At 40.0% G+C, this 14,943-nt stretch overlaps 1 protein-coding gene across 2 annotated transcripts in view; it reads left to right on the top strand.

Annotated features, from left to right (window-relative positions):
• The window catches only part of IP6K2 (inositol hexakisphosphate kinase 2), a 31,782-nt gene extending 17,063 nt beyond the window's left edge, over window positions 1–14,719 (top strand). The window contains exons 2-6 of one of the 2 annotated variants that reach the window (XM_056524808.1): window positions 6,034–6,297; window positions 8,273–8,501; window positions 8,812–8,984; window positions 10,996–11,171; window positions 11,997–14,719. In XM_056524808.1, coding sequence (XP_056380783.1) covers window positions 6,096–6,297; window positions 8,273–8,501; window positions 8,812–8,984; window positions 10,996–11,171; window positions 11,997–12,509 — 1,293 coding nt within the window. In that variant the 5' untranslated portion in view covers window positions 6,034–6,095 and the 3' untranslated portion in view covers window positions 12,510–14,719. Of the gene's footprint in view, window positions 1–5,865; window positions 6,298–8,272; window positions 8,502–8,811; window positions 8,985–10,995; window positions 11,172–11,996 lie in introns of those variants that run through there. The other variant, XM_056524809.1, reaches the window with a different exon arrangement.
• The last annotated feature ends 224 nt before the right edge of the window (window positions 14,720–14,943 follow it).

Below are 14,943 nucleotides of genomic sequence, written 5' to 3'. Positions count from 1 at the left end.
CATCTGGACCGGTTTTGATAAATCTCCCCCAATAAATTTTACACATACGTTGTTTTATTTTGCTTTGTTTTTTTTCTTATATTTTTTTCACCCATGAACTGTATGATAAAATTTCTGTGTTTTTTAAATTTTAGGTGCCCATACACCTTATAATAAAGTTGGCCAAACCTGCTACTACAGTGAATATACTAAGTAGCTTGTCTATTCCTACAATCTGAGAGGGTACCAGTGGCATCACTTTTTTGCACCTATATTACAATATATCAAATTAGCTGACCAGAATTGGTATGAGAAGGTTGGGTGGTGGTTCTCTCTTGGTTATGGCCATCCTGGCTCTCTAAGGCTAGGTTTCCACCAAGGTTTTTTAAATACTGCGACTTCAGTTTTTGAGCCAAAGTCAGAAGTGGATTCAGTAGAAAGGAGATGTATGTCCTTCCTTTATATTTCCTATTCCTTTTGAATATTCATCTGGCTTTGGCTCAAACGCCAGAAAAACTTGTATGGAAACCTTACCTAAAAGACTCTGTAATGGAGTGTGAAGCTTTAGGACTTGGCTGATCAATGTGATGAATGTAGTGTCTGTACCCAGAGCAGAATACACCTGAGTTGGGACACTCTGCATATCTAGTATACTTTATGAAGTACAGAAGATGCTGTAAATTCTTTATAATGCAGAAATCCAAGCTCCATCCATTATGAATTGTGTTGCTGCCAAGTGAGCACTACAAATAAACACTGTTCCACCTTTATGTGTCTATAGCTTTAATAATTACTCTGTATAGTTCTACGTAACATGAGCACAATGTTTACTGTATATCGCAATAGTGTAAATGTGCCACCCAGAGACTGTTTAGTATAGTACTATCTTTATGATGTAAGCTAAATGGAATGGGTTAGTCGTTTGTGTCACAGTGAAACTATTATGTCACGATCCGCAGACTAATGACTTCACAACACAGAGTTTTTTAATTGTTGGTTGAAGAGGAAAGAGACCCATCCAGGAGCTACGTCATAGTCCTAGATAGCTGTAAGTTCATATTCCTGTGCTCTATGTGGTGTGTTTTTGCACTTTTATTACATTTTCCCTAAGGCTATATTAACACTTTAGAATTTCCGCTTGCAAATTCCACACAAGCCATAAACCACCCAAATGAATGCGGATGCTGAATTGGTACAGATGTGTGGAAATTCTGCTGTGTGAATGTAGTCTAAGGCAGGATCATTTGTTGCTTGTTGTACATCAGCTTATACTGCAGCTATAGTCATACCTACCAAAGGAATAAAAATAATTTAGCATTATGGGAGTATATTGTATTTTACCGCACTGATATAAGACCACTTTGTGAATTGCTGTGTACCAGCTATCCGGTACGCCAGTCTGATTTAATACATTATGGGGGAGATTTTTAAAACCTGTCCAGAGGAAAAGTTGCTGAGTTGCCCATAGCACCCGATCAGATCGATTCTTTTTGTAGAGACCTTTTTAAAAAGGAAAGAAGTGATCTGATTGGTTGCTATGGGAAACTCAGCTACTTTTCCTCTGGACAGGTTTTGATAAATCTCCCCCTATTATAAATTAAAAAACGATGGGAGCGTATATTTAGTTTTTACTATTATCCAAAACAATAGCAGTATGTTTGCTGATAAAGTCTCGAAATCCTAACCCCAAACAGTGAAAAATCAGCAAAACGAAGGAATACGCAAAAGTGTACAAAACTTTATTGAGAATACATATAAAACATATTAAAACAATATGAAAGCACTATGCACAGGACTAATAAGATGCGGGAGGTACAGGCTAAGGGTGGTTTCACACCACGTTTTGTACTTACGGTTCCCGTATATGGCTGGGCGGGGGGGGGGCAGGGGAGGGGGCGGGGCTTAATCGCAGCGCCCACACTCAGCCGTATACGGGAACCGTATTTAATGCATGTCTATGAGCTGACCGGAGTGAACCGCAGCCTCCGGTCGGCTGCGTTTTCGTCCGTATTCGGTTTCCCGACCGCAGGCAAAAAAACGTGGTCGACCACGTTTTTGCCTACGGTCGGGAAACCGCATACGGCCGAAAACGCAGCTGACCGGAGGCTGCGGTTCACTCCGGTCAGCTCATAGACATGCATTAAATACGGTTCCCCTATACGGCTGAGTGCGGGTACCGCGATTAAGCCCCCCCCCCCCCCCCCCCCCCCCTTCTCCCAGGTGTGAAACCACCCTAACACATTGGAATTTGTGCAAAAAGAATAGCACTGTAAACATACAATGGCATGGGATAGGGGTACATGAAAGCACCTAATCAATATTGGACAAAGTATGCGATACAAAAGACAGGAAAAAGCAAAATAAACAAATGAAGAGCCATCTGCCACCCACACTTACCCCTAAAACATGTGGAGAGCCTCTATACAGCGCTCGCATCTCTGCACTATACTCCGACCAGTGATATGAATAGAACATCACTCATTCAAATTTCCCTCTGAGCTGTGATTGGCTGCAACCATCCGGTCAATCTCCACTCTGGGCGGAAAATATGAATGAGTGATGTTCTATTCACATCACTGGCCGGAGTATAGTGCAGAGATGCTGTGTAGAGCCACTCCGCATCAATGCTATATTATGGACGATCGCATCGGGCGATATGTCAATTAGTACAGGTACTACTTCTCCCATCATGGGACAGTCTGTTCCATGCTGGGAGTAGTAGTACAGTGGTCCCTCAACATACGATGGTAATCCATTCCAAATGAACCATCGTTTGTTGAAACCATCGTATGTTGAGGGATCCGTGCAATGTAAAGTATAGGAAGTTATACTCGCCTGTCACCGCTGCCCTGGTCTGTACTGTTTTCAAATACAAAAACTGATTCAAAACAGTATGGCAAAATCAATATGTGAATGCATCGGGTTATCCAGGGTTAGGGTGCGTTCACGCCATATTTTGTCAATACGGGGACCAGATCCAGCTGGGGGAGTGAAAACCGGGCCCTCCAGTCAGTGACCGGACCTAAAACCGTAGTATACCACGGTTTTAGGTCTGGTCACAACTGTATACAGGGCAAAAATGAGCCCTGAATGAATGAGATGCGGGCCGGGTCTGGCTGGGGTACGGGAGCGCCCGGTTTTCACTCCCCCAGCTGGATCCGGTCCCCATATTAACAAAACATGGTGTGAACATGTTGAACATGGCTGCTTTCTTCCAGAAAGAGCACCACTATTGCACTTAGTTTGTGAATGATATTGCAGCTCAGTTCTACTGAAAATAAAGAAAAGTAGTAATTCAACACACAACCTGAACGCAGGTGTGGTGCTGTTTTCTAATCCTGGACAACTCCTTTAAGGAATCAAGGAAGTTCCATGTCAAGGACACTTGTTGTACATACTAGAGAAGTGACAGTGTTACATCATTGATTCACTTAGTCCATACAAATCCTACAGTTATGTAGAACCACCAGATACTTGTTGTGAAAGTAGCCATTTTTTTTATCATTGGCATTGAGCAAGCTCCATTAGTCAGGTAGCCCCGACTTTTTGGTGCCCAACTTTCTAAAAACATTCTGTTAAATGGGTACTCCGCTCTAATCATCTTATCCCCATCCAAAGGAGATTACAGGAATCCCGCCGCTAGGTACCCCCTTGATATCCGGGCTGGTAGTGGCGGTGTCCGAAACACAAAAGCTTGCAGCTTCCATGTTCGTGAACTCACGCCTTGCCCCCTCCATTCATGTCTATGGGAGGAGGTGTGACGGCTAGTACATATAGCAGCCATGCCTCCTCCCGTAGATGTGAATGGAGGGGCGTGGCGGCTGGCATCGCCAGTCATCGTGCTCCGAGTGGAGTTAGCTCTGTGCACTGAATGACGGGTGCCGCAGGCGAGATCGTGGGGGTCCCCAGCGGATAGGGGATAAGATGTTTTGAGCGGAGTACCCCTTTAATGCCTATACAAGTTGTTGCTTCCCAGAAATTTCCAAGTGGCTATTGCAGCCTACAGTGTTTTATAACAGAGAACATGGAAAAAATTGAAGTAAAGATTCCCCATACACATTTCAAAAAAAAATATTGTCCCATCCCTACAATTTAAGCAAGACCAGCCGACCATTTTGGGGTGTGTTCACACCATGTTTATGCTTTCTGAGGCATGGATATGTCTGCAAAATGGCATGCCGACACATCTGATCCTATTGATCCCAGAAAGTCATCAAAGATCTTAGTCAGTCATTGGCTGAGCCCTCCATTCAGAACACATGAACGCTCAGCCCATCAGGAGACTATCGCAGGGTGGCCATACATCTGCTTCATAAATTCCATTGCTTTATCACAGGAGAAAAACTATAAAATGACTGCATCACCCCTCCATATATTCTCTATGGGAACTGCTGAAGATAACAAAGTACAGTGTTTAGCCATCTTCAGCGGCTCCCATACAGAATCCATAACCCCTTTTAATGGTGTTCAGCATTTTACTGGGTAATATGGTGCTGCGTGCTGTGCTATCCTGTCCAGTGTCTATGATGGAGGTGCCAAAGCTTAAACAGGAGATGTATTTTTCACAGTCTCAGTTCATAAGATAGTCTGCATGTTCCTGAAATAAAAAGCCTTGTTAAAATCCTGCATAGAACTTTTTTGAGGTGGCTATAAGATTGTTTTACATCCTCTATTATGAAGTTTATTGGACAGACACAGAAGAAGGTGCCAGGAAATCACCAAAGTGTCATGTCCTGCTGAATCGCCTACTGAGCTCATATGAGAGTCACTGGGATGCGGTTCTGTGGTCCGGACTCTACAATGTGTCCTGAATTCTCCCTCCATTGGAATTACTGCTTTACCTTACTCTTGTAACCTTTTTTAAGTTGTAATTTTTTGTTATATTTTAAAGGGTCCTACAGTGTGTGCTTCTATTTATTTCTCTCTAGCATCCTTATAGAATGTTTCCATGCACTGACACCAGGTAAAAATGGTGAGGAACCGAAAGGTGGATCAGAATTTGTTGCTCAATAAATTTAGATAACATTTCCAGAACATGAGAATTCCCCTTTTAGATTTAGCATGTGGAGGAAACAAATTTAATGGAAAGGACTGGCAAATAACATAAGATGTTCTCTCAGCTTTCCCATGTTTATTTGGAAGAAATAAATCACATAATGAGTTATACAAATGAGTAAACAAAGGCGTGTGAGGAAAAAAACTCTTCAAAATGTAGCATAGAGTTCCCTCTAGTGGCTTAAACATGTAAAGAAGTGTACGTTCTGACATGTGGGATTCCTCCTGCTACATATATGATCGGCTAGTAAACGCAAGGTCCTCTCCTTTAACCAGCACAGTGTATGCTTGCCCAGAAATCATCCTGGAGTTGATTCATGCAGGTTGCCATGATTTTATATGTGATAACATTGTGTTCTCTGTATGCTGTGGTAATTGTTGCTTTTGTGATCTGTGCTCACATGTCAGGGCGGAAACAGGTTTCATCTTTTTTTTTTTTTATGCTTCAAGGAATAGTTATATAAAGAGACAGGTTGTAATATTTGTGAGGGCATGTTGGAGACCACTGCTCATAATGGTTTTATGTATCCTTCTTTTCCTATGTATATCATGATTTGAATGTGTATAAATGTAGTATGTTCTCTGTTTATGGGAGGTCCACTGTCATAGCCTTAGCTGCTGTTTTCAGCTGTATGTTATCAATATTTTGTGGCTCAGACAAACAGCTGAGAACAGCAGCAGTAGCATTGTTACTCCACCTTCTTTTGTCTCTTCGGCCTGGCTTCTGGGATACGCCCAGATACATTTGTGATTGGTTCTGACGTCACTTTGGGAGGAGTGGACAAGCTTGTTTTTCTTCTCCTGTGTGACATCACTCTATTTGTCTCAGTGCTATAAGCCTGAGAGCTCACTTGAGAATTTTGCCTGGCAGAGAAAAGACACTGTGGATTGTATTCTTAATATAGAGCCATGGAGAGAGTTTTTTAGTACATGCACAAGCTGAGTCTTACCCAAGGTCTAACAGGAGGGATCTTTGTTTCTTTGCATTTGCTTTAACAGAGACCGGGTAAGCCGTCTTAAAGGACAAATCTGTACGAGCTGTTCTCTAATGTGCAGTAACGATGAGCCCTGCATTCGGAGCTATGGAAGTGGAGCACTACGCAAAGGGAGTTCTGCTCGAGCCTTTTTTACACCAGGTTGGAGGACACTCTTGTGTCCTGCGCTTCAATGACAAGACCATCTGTAAGCCTCTTATTCAAAGGGAGCACCTGTTCTATGAAACACTCCCTGCTGAGATCAGAAAATTTACACCACAGTATAAAGGTAAGTCCCAGCTCTTTTGTGGGGGGGGTGTTCTCTCCTTGGGTCTCGTACAAATGTCGCCATGACCTGTTTATTCTAAAGCTCTTCTTCCTCCAGAAGAAGAATTATTATTATTATTTTTTTTTTTCACATATTTTAATGTTGTCAGGGACAGGCTGTGAGGCGTGTGTCGGAGATCACCATTGGGTCTCTTGGCTGGCTAAAAAGCATTAGAGTTTAGACAAGCTGTGCTTGTGGCCCTAACCCTCCCTTAGACTCCTGTAGGTAAGTGGAATATGAGAAGACCAGTGTTTAAAGCTACCTGGTACCGTACAGACTTTGATTTTTGTTTTGCCCTTTTTTCTGTACTATTTTTTTCTCTTCTTCTCTTCTTAAACTTTCCTTTCATTGCGGAACTAGAAGTTGGCTTTAATTATTATTTATTTTTTTTGGTTAACTAAAACTTTTATGTGAAATCTCTTGTCTGAGATGTTGAGAAAAACGCAGGATAAGTATGTATTCCGGGAGCTTTCCCTTTCAAAGGAAATGGAACTTTATTTTTGGATTAAAGGGTTGCGTTAAACACTGGAATGAGTCACCTGAAATATGTGAGTGGAAATCCCGGTTCTCAAGGGCACTACATTCCTGTTCTTAAGTCATTTGATCTGACTGCAAGTGAAAGGTGATTCATAGACCTAGGATGGCTTATAGAATAATCCATCGCTGTCAGCCATGCGGTCCCATACATTGCAGGTAAACAGAGAATTGTTCATGCAGGGTAGCAGATTGTTTAAAAAGAGCAACATACCTGTATATGAAATGTTATGATCCATCTTATGAGCTGGTTTGTTTGTTTGTTTGTTTTTTTGTTTTGTTTTTTTGCTTCTGTGTTTTTCTTTTGGTGGTGTAGTTTTTAACGTGGTGGAGGGAGGGCAAACAGCCATGGTCTATACACATTTACATCACTTGGAGATAAAGCTGGAGGCTGTTTGTTTGCTAGCTCGCTTGCCCCCTTTACCCAATTAGTGTCCTTCCATTTTTTTGTGCTTGAAAGCAAAGACTGTCCACTCCTGTGCTGCACTTCCTCCTGTAAATGTCCCAGGTCCATCTACCACTCTCCCCTGCTGCCTAGAGGAAGCTGTGCAATGTCTCTAGGAATAAGGGACAGTTCATGACTGAGGACTTTCTATGGCACACCTGGAAATCAGCTGAACCATTGCCAAAGACTTTTTTTTTTAAGCTATCAGTGTTTTAGAGACTCTGATATGAGCAGACAAAAGAAAGTGCTTTTAAAGAGTTTACCACGAAGAATTACATTTTCTTTGTTTCACATGTTTGCTTCTTAACTATTAATGCAAATTAAGCGAATGGCTTAAATACCTTGAGAAAAAGTTTTGAAGCCAGGTGACAGAACATAAGTGTTTCAAGTAGCGTCCGCTGTGATGTTTGTCCTTTTTTTTCCTTTTTATTTTTTATTTATTTTTTATTTTGCAATGCTTGCTCATCTCCTAATCAGATGCCTTGAACCCTTCCCGCATAGTTTGATGATATTGAATGCTTTTTGCGTAATGGAAACACTTTGAGTGTTTCACTGCTAAGATGTAAATAGGAATTGTTTTACATCTTCATTTTTCTCAATTGCAATCAATAAAGAATATTTATTATATTTCAATAAATATTGTTATGAATTGAAATGGTCTCCTGTTATTATTTTGTCAGTGTTGTGTTTTGCTTTGCCAAATCTAAACTACTCCATAAAGCAATGTGTCTTGAGATATATATATATTTTATGCCTTGTTTCTATGTCAGGTGTTTCTATGTTTAGCTGTTTTGATATTTGTTAGGTTGGCAGATGAGATTTGGCCTATAACAGGATATATGCTAAGGATTGGGTAAGGTATATCCTATACAGACCTTGATGTCACCCTGTGTTACTTTGTGTTTTGTCATCCACCTCCTTATTTCTAAACCTGCCTTCCTCTCTCTAACTTTACAGGTGTGGTATCTGTAAGCTTTGAAGAAGATGAAGATGGGAATCTTTGCTTAATTGCCTATCCTTTAAGTCGGGACCAAGACAACCTAGAAAATGTCGACTTCATGTCAGACTGTTCAGAGGCCAAAAGTAAACTGTTCAGGTGGTCTAATAAGAAGGGTCTTCTTTTGGAGAACGATAACCTCACCAAGGAAAGGGTCCGACAACATAGGAAAGAAGAGAAAATTAAAAGGTGAGATTCTAACTTTTATAGTATAAAGAGATGTTGCTGGTCAGCAACATCATAAAAAATGTTTTATTGATGACCTTTCCACGTGTGACATATTTCCTAAATCCGTATTTAACAGAATCTCCAGAAAAAAAGTAAACAATCTTTAGCTAAACTTTTAACCCCCAATACAATTTCTAAATGCATTGCAGAAAGATTTACAATATATGATTCTCTAAGTAAACTGCTGACAGTATATTGGCAAATCTGCTGCTGTGTTCTACAAAACTGCTTCAGAGTATAAATTATCGGTCTTTATTTTCTTTTACTTCAGCCACAAACTAGAAGAAGAATTTGAATGGTTAAAGAAATCCGAAGTTTTGTACTACAGCGTGGAAAAGAAAGGGAACGTCAGTTCACAATTTAAGCACAACCCATGGAGTATGAAATGTCACCAGCAACAGCTCCAGCGTATGAAGGAAAATGCCAAACACAGGAACCAATACAGTATCCTTTTCCACCAATGCTTATACTTTTGCTACCTAAATACCTACCTAGATATCCACCACCTCCCCAATGAACCATGCAAAATTATATTTTGTAGTGCTGGCCAGAAATCGGTTTTAGAAGAACCTGAGAAATTGCACAACAGTTTAGATCTGAACTTTTTGAGTGCAGCTCGCAACCCACTGTGGTGCCCTGCGGGCCGGTGATTCCATTATGTTGGCTATCCTGTGTTTGTTTTGTGTTCATGTAGAGATGTAAACAAGTTTCCATTTTTGGAACCCCAGATTTAGAGGCCCAGATTTATCAAACTGTGTGAGAGAAAAAATAGGAATTTTCTCACAGCAACCAATCACAGCTTAGCTTTCACTTTACCAGAGCTTGTTAGCTGAGCTGTGATTGGTTGCTGTGGGAATATGTCTATTGTTTTCCCTTACATAGCTTACTAACAATGTTTGATTGGTACTCTGACAACTTCCACACAGCCTCTGCTAAGCACGTTCCTGAGTGAATATATAAAAATAATGAGCTGGTGACGGACTGCACGTAGTAAAGGTTGCCTCCCTTTAGCAAAGGTGACACTGCAGTCAGTTTAATCTCTGCTTATCATATCTTAGGAAGTCTGATGATTAGACTTGTACTAGGAAGTGAAAGCGGATTAACTCTAAATGCTCAGCATCACTTCAAATGTGCATCTTGGTCCCTGAATAGAGAAGATTTTAGTGTCTCCTTAAAGTACCCTTCAGACACAAGCTACTTTAGGGCAAATGAACAAATAACAAGCTTGGATGGTGTCTAGTAATAGTCAGTAGGGTGGTAGCAACTAGTAACATTACACTAATATTAACTAGTGTCTAGATAAAAATGAATAGTGAAGATTGGTAATTCTTTTTGAAAAGTAACAGTAGCTGAAATTGGCAAGTTGGCTTAGCATGGTCAATTTAATGGACTCGAAATAAGCACCATGCCTGCGAATAATCATCTTGAAATCTTTAAAATCTTTACAACTCCTTTAGTAATCATTATATTCACTTAAAAAACTGCTAACTTTGGCACATACTGAAGGTTAATCTTTGTGTTATTGTCCTTTTTATTATACTTCAGTTGCTGTTTAACAAATGCTTTCCTGAAGGGACTTCACATGTACAGTATTCTGTGCATGTTTGATGTGCACGATTTGAAGCTGCAGATTTGATACTGCCTTTAATCATTTAGTTTACATTTAAATCTTAAGCATAAAATCTTCAGCTTCCTAATCTGCACATCAAATATTTACAGGGTACTGTGTGTGCGAATACACCCTAAGGCTCTACTCGTATGTACAGTATCCTGCGCATATTTGATGCACAGGATTTGAAGCTGCAGATTTAAAGGGTACTACCCTGGAAAACCTTTTTTATTTATTTTATTTATTTTTAAATCAACTAGTGCCAAAAAGTTAAACAGATTTGTAAATTACTTCTATTTAAAAATCTTAATCCTTCTAGTACTTATCCGGTTCTATTTGCTCCACAGGAAGTTCTTTTCTCTTTGAATTTCCTTTCTGCCTGACCATAGTGCTCTTTAATGACCTCTCTGTTCATTTGAGGAAACTGTCCAGAGTAGGAGCAAATCCCCATAGCAAACATCTTCTGCTCCAAACAGTTCCTAAAATGGACAGAGGTGTTAGCAAAGAGCACTGTGGTCAGACAGAAAAGGAAATTCAAAAAGAAAATTAGTTCCTGTGGAGCAAATAGAAGTTAAGTACTAGAAGGGTTAAGATTTTTTAATAGAAGTAATTTACAAATCTGTTTAACTTCCTGGCACCAGTTGATTTAAAAAAACAAATATATATTTTTTCCCATTTGAGTACCCCTTTAAAGCTGCGTTCAGTCATTTAGTTTACATTGAAATCTGCAGATTCAAATCCTACGCATCAAATATGTGCCAAATACTGTACATGTGAATACACCCTAAGTGGTCATTGTTTTAGTTTTCTTTGAAACTTGCACACTTGGTTTCCTTAACTAGCCAGAATTTATTTTATTGGAAAATCTGACCTGTCGGTACCAGGTACCATGTGTCCTGGATCTAAAGATGGGAACACGGCAACATGGTGATGATGCAACGGAGGAAAAGAAAGCCAATCAAATCCAGAAATGTCAGCAAAGCACATCTGCGATTATTGGGGTCCGGGTGTGCGGAATGCAGGTGAGGTTAATGTTAGGACATGGACAGCATCTTGCCTAAAGTCATTACATGCTCTAAATATAAAGTGCCAGCGCTGTTTATATGTTATGAAGTCAATATAGCTGTGTAGTAGCGTGAAATGATTTATTAGAGTTCAGCTTATTGGTGAGGGATTTCAGAACTAATTAGCAGTTGTGTTTGTGCAGCACGGATGGCGGCTTGGGTACACAGTCATTATTCTCCCAGTCATTTTGTTTAAGATTTCAATTTAACTGGTATAAGAATCATTTTTCTGTACACAGTATTTATATACTCCCCTCCCTTGTGGATATTGCACTTCCCCATAATGATGAGTGCATTAACCCTTTATACAGCAGTCTGTATAGTGTCACTGGTTCATTACATAACCCAGAGTTGGTGGCATCAGAGCTTGTGCTCTAAAGCTACAAAGAAGTTTTGTAATGGTTTTTATAACCTTTGTTTGTTTTTTTTTTTCAATACATATACACCGCTTGTTTTACATATTCCTTATTTTAGTCACTCTTGGACCCTATATGTCATCACATTTGCCTTATCATGGTAATAATTTAGATTAATGCTAGATTGTTCTCTTTTTGTGCTGAACTGACCAAATAGCAGACCATGGCTATTTTGAACTGGTTCCTGCAAATAGCAGTCTGCCTTCTGCTGAGCATTGTTTTAAGTTAACATGGTCTAACAGAAAATAAGTGGTTCAGATATAGATATGTGACACAAATGCTTTTTAAGCAATATCTAAATACAGCTTTAGCTATCGAGTATGCAGAAGTGCCATTGACTCATGGTTTTAATTTTCTCTCTTTGCAGGTCTACCAAACGGGCACTGGTCAACTCATGTTCATGAACAAATACCATGGCAGGAAACTCTCAGTCCAGGGCTTTAAAGAAGCACTTTACCAGTTCTTTCACAATGGGAAAAACCTGCGTCGAGAACTGATTGACCCTGTAATCAAAAAACTCACAGAACTTAAAATAGTTTTAGAAAAACAGGAGTCATATCGCTTTTATTCCAGCTCACTGCTTATTATTTACGATGGGAAAGAATTACCAGAGGTTCCCATGGACTCTGACTCGGAAGACTTAGGGGATCTGTCCGAGGAGTCTTCGGACGAATCGGCCGGAGCTTATGCCTACAAACCTTCCAGCAACAAACCCGCAGCCAGCACTGTAGACGTCCGCATGATAGACTTTGCACATACGACCTGCAAGTTTTACAGGGAAGATAGCGTGGTACATGAAGGCCAGGACACGGGATACATTTTTGGACTCCAGAATTTAATAGCTATTATTAAAGAAATAAGAGATGACATCAGCGAATAAAGGAAATCTAAAACCACATCTGTATGAAGCACTAGAATAACTATGTCTATTCCAAAATGACCACTTTGTGGTGGTTTAAATCATTACAGAATACGATGGGCCTCGCCTGTCAGAAGACTTGTTCTAAAAACAAAAAAACGAGAGGGCATTTACGAAGCTGTGCTGGACAGAGCACTGAATAATATTGTTATACTTATTTATTTTAAATATTTCTAAAACATTCCATGTTTGATTCAGATACCTCTGTTACACCAGTGTGTATGTTTGTGTTTCCCTCCCTCTTTTTTTCTTTAATTTAGTTTTGGTTTTTGTTTGGCATGTTGTGCGCCAAACAACCATGGAAATAATGTGGACTGTATTCCACGCGCTGGTGCTTGGAAAAGCTTGGCCCTCTGTTACATACAATTATTGCCTGAACTACGGTAATACCATAATATCCATGACTAAATACCGGATAGGAAAAAAGCAAATGATACTGAAAACTAAACAAAGTGATGCTGTATTGGATGCCATTGCCTGGTGTATCGTTTCAATGTAACATTTCTATTTATTGGGCTCCAGCCTTGATTTCAATAACAGTGGAATATTATAATGGATGATGTAACGTCATGAACATATGTGCCTTTTATCACACACAGAAGACTATAAAATGCCACCTGCTATCAGCAAAGGGTCTGTTACAGTGTGTATTGAATTAGGGGCCGTTCATCGAATGAGAAGCCTTGAGTTTACCACAAAATGCGTTCCATGTCATTTGCACTTTTTATTTGCTTCTCTAAAGCTATCATTAAACCAAATACTTATATTTTGTGATATGTCTGTTAAGGGGAACAACAGAAAATATTAAAAAGAAAAAAAAAAAAAAAAGCAATGATCTGCTTTGTGTCAATAGAACGGGTAACTGTTTTAAGCATTGATGCTTGGAATGAAATTCAAGTGGTGTTTTTGTTTTTTCAGTTTAATGTCAATAGATCCTGTTTCTGCAGCATTGTTTCTTATATGTACAGTTACAGTAAAGTTTGGTTTCATTAGAGATTGTTAACTCTGGTTGATCTATGGGCCTTGCAGATGTACAATGTTAGAGATGAGCGAACTTCCAGTAATTTGATTCGTCACGAACTTCTCGGCTCGGCAGTTGCTGACTTTAGCCTGCATAAATTAGTTCAGCTTTCAGGTGCTCCGGTGGGCTGGAGACTCTCTCCTAGGATTGTATCCACCTTTTCCAGCCCAACGGAGAACCTGAAAGCTGAACTAATGAATGCAGGCTAAAGTCAGCAACTGCCGAGCCGAGAAGTTTGTGACGAATCGAATTACTTAAGTTCGCTCATCTCTAATACAACTTTGTTCCATCTTGTTCACGAAGTATGTCTAGCGTCCATACAAGGGGTATAGATAGCAATAATGTATGTCTAACCACCAGATATCCCAGCTTCCATTGGGTTTGTAACCAGCTTTCTAGTAATGAATATCTATATGGCTCTCAAATGCTGTTTGGTTACTGCCATGTTCAAAACCCAACTGTTTATAGACAAAGAAAATGATTTAAAAGAACCTTGCACTAGGATCTCGGATGTTTTCTAGGGTTCAAGTGAACGTTTCCCAATCTGTGACTCTCCAGTTGTAGCATAACTACAATTTCCAGCACCCATAGACAGCCTTTGGCTAAAAGTAGTAGTTTTGGCCGCAATTGGAGAGCTACAGTTTGAGGAATGCTTACCCTAAGGCAGTGTTTCCCAACCAGGGTGTCTCCAGCTGTTACAAAACTACAATTCCCAGCATGCCTGGACAGCCGTTGGCTGTCCAGGCATGCTGGGAGTTGTAGTTTTGCAACAGCTGGAGGCACCCTGGTTGGGAAACACAGCTGTAAGGCAAGGGAATCCATGACCATGCAGTCACAGGCTTCCTTCCTGCCGGGTAAACTGCCTTTAAACAGAATGCACATTTACAATTGTGATCAAAACTAGGGCACGATGTTACCTCATTGATGCCCACAATCCCGAACCTTTTCATGGTGGCGCTTTTGTCACGGAGGATTTTACCCATAAAAATTGCCTTCTCCTCTGCTGTGTCTATGAGAACAATGCTGCTGTACAGTTATTACAACCCATCACCATGTCAAGCAATGAGTAATGGATGCATTTCTTTTTTTTTTAATTTATCTTTTGTTCCTAAAATAGTAAATAAAATATATTCTATGACTTATAACTCTCGTGAAGGCTCATTACTTTTTCTCCTATAGTGGAACCAATTATTATTTTTTTTTTTTTAAATATAAGTCCAATGGTTTTATGCCTGACCTCCTCAATGAAAAAGTCAAAGCTAATTCAAAGCGTTGCCTATAGAGTGAGGGATGGCTGTGCTTTGTGTCATTAAACTTGATGCTTCACATAGTACTAAACGTTAAGTAGGCAGGTTCTAAAAAGGGGTGCTGGCC

This window comes from Hyla sarda, chromosome 6 (genome assembly GCF_029499605.1).
Source record: "Hyla sarda isolate aHylSar1 chromosome 6, aHylSar1.hap1, whole genome shotgun sequence".
NCBI lineage: Eukaryota > Metazoa > Chordata > Amphibia > Anura > Hylidae > Hyla > Hyla sarda.
This window is presented reverse-complemented; position numbering and strand designations above follow the sequence as displayed.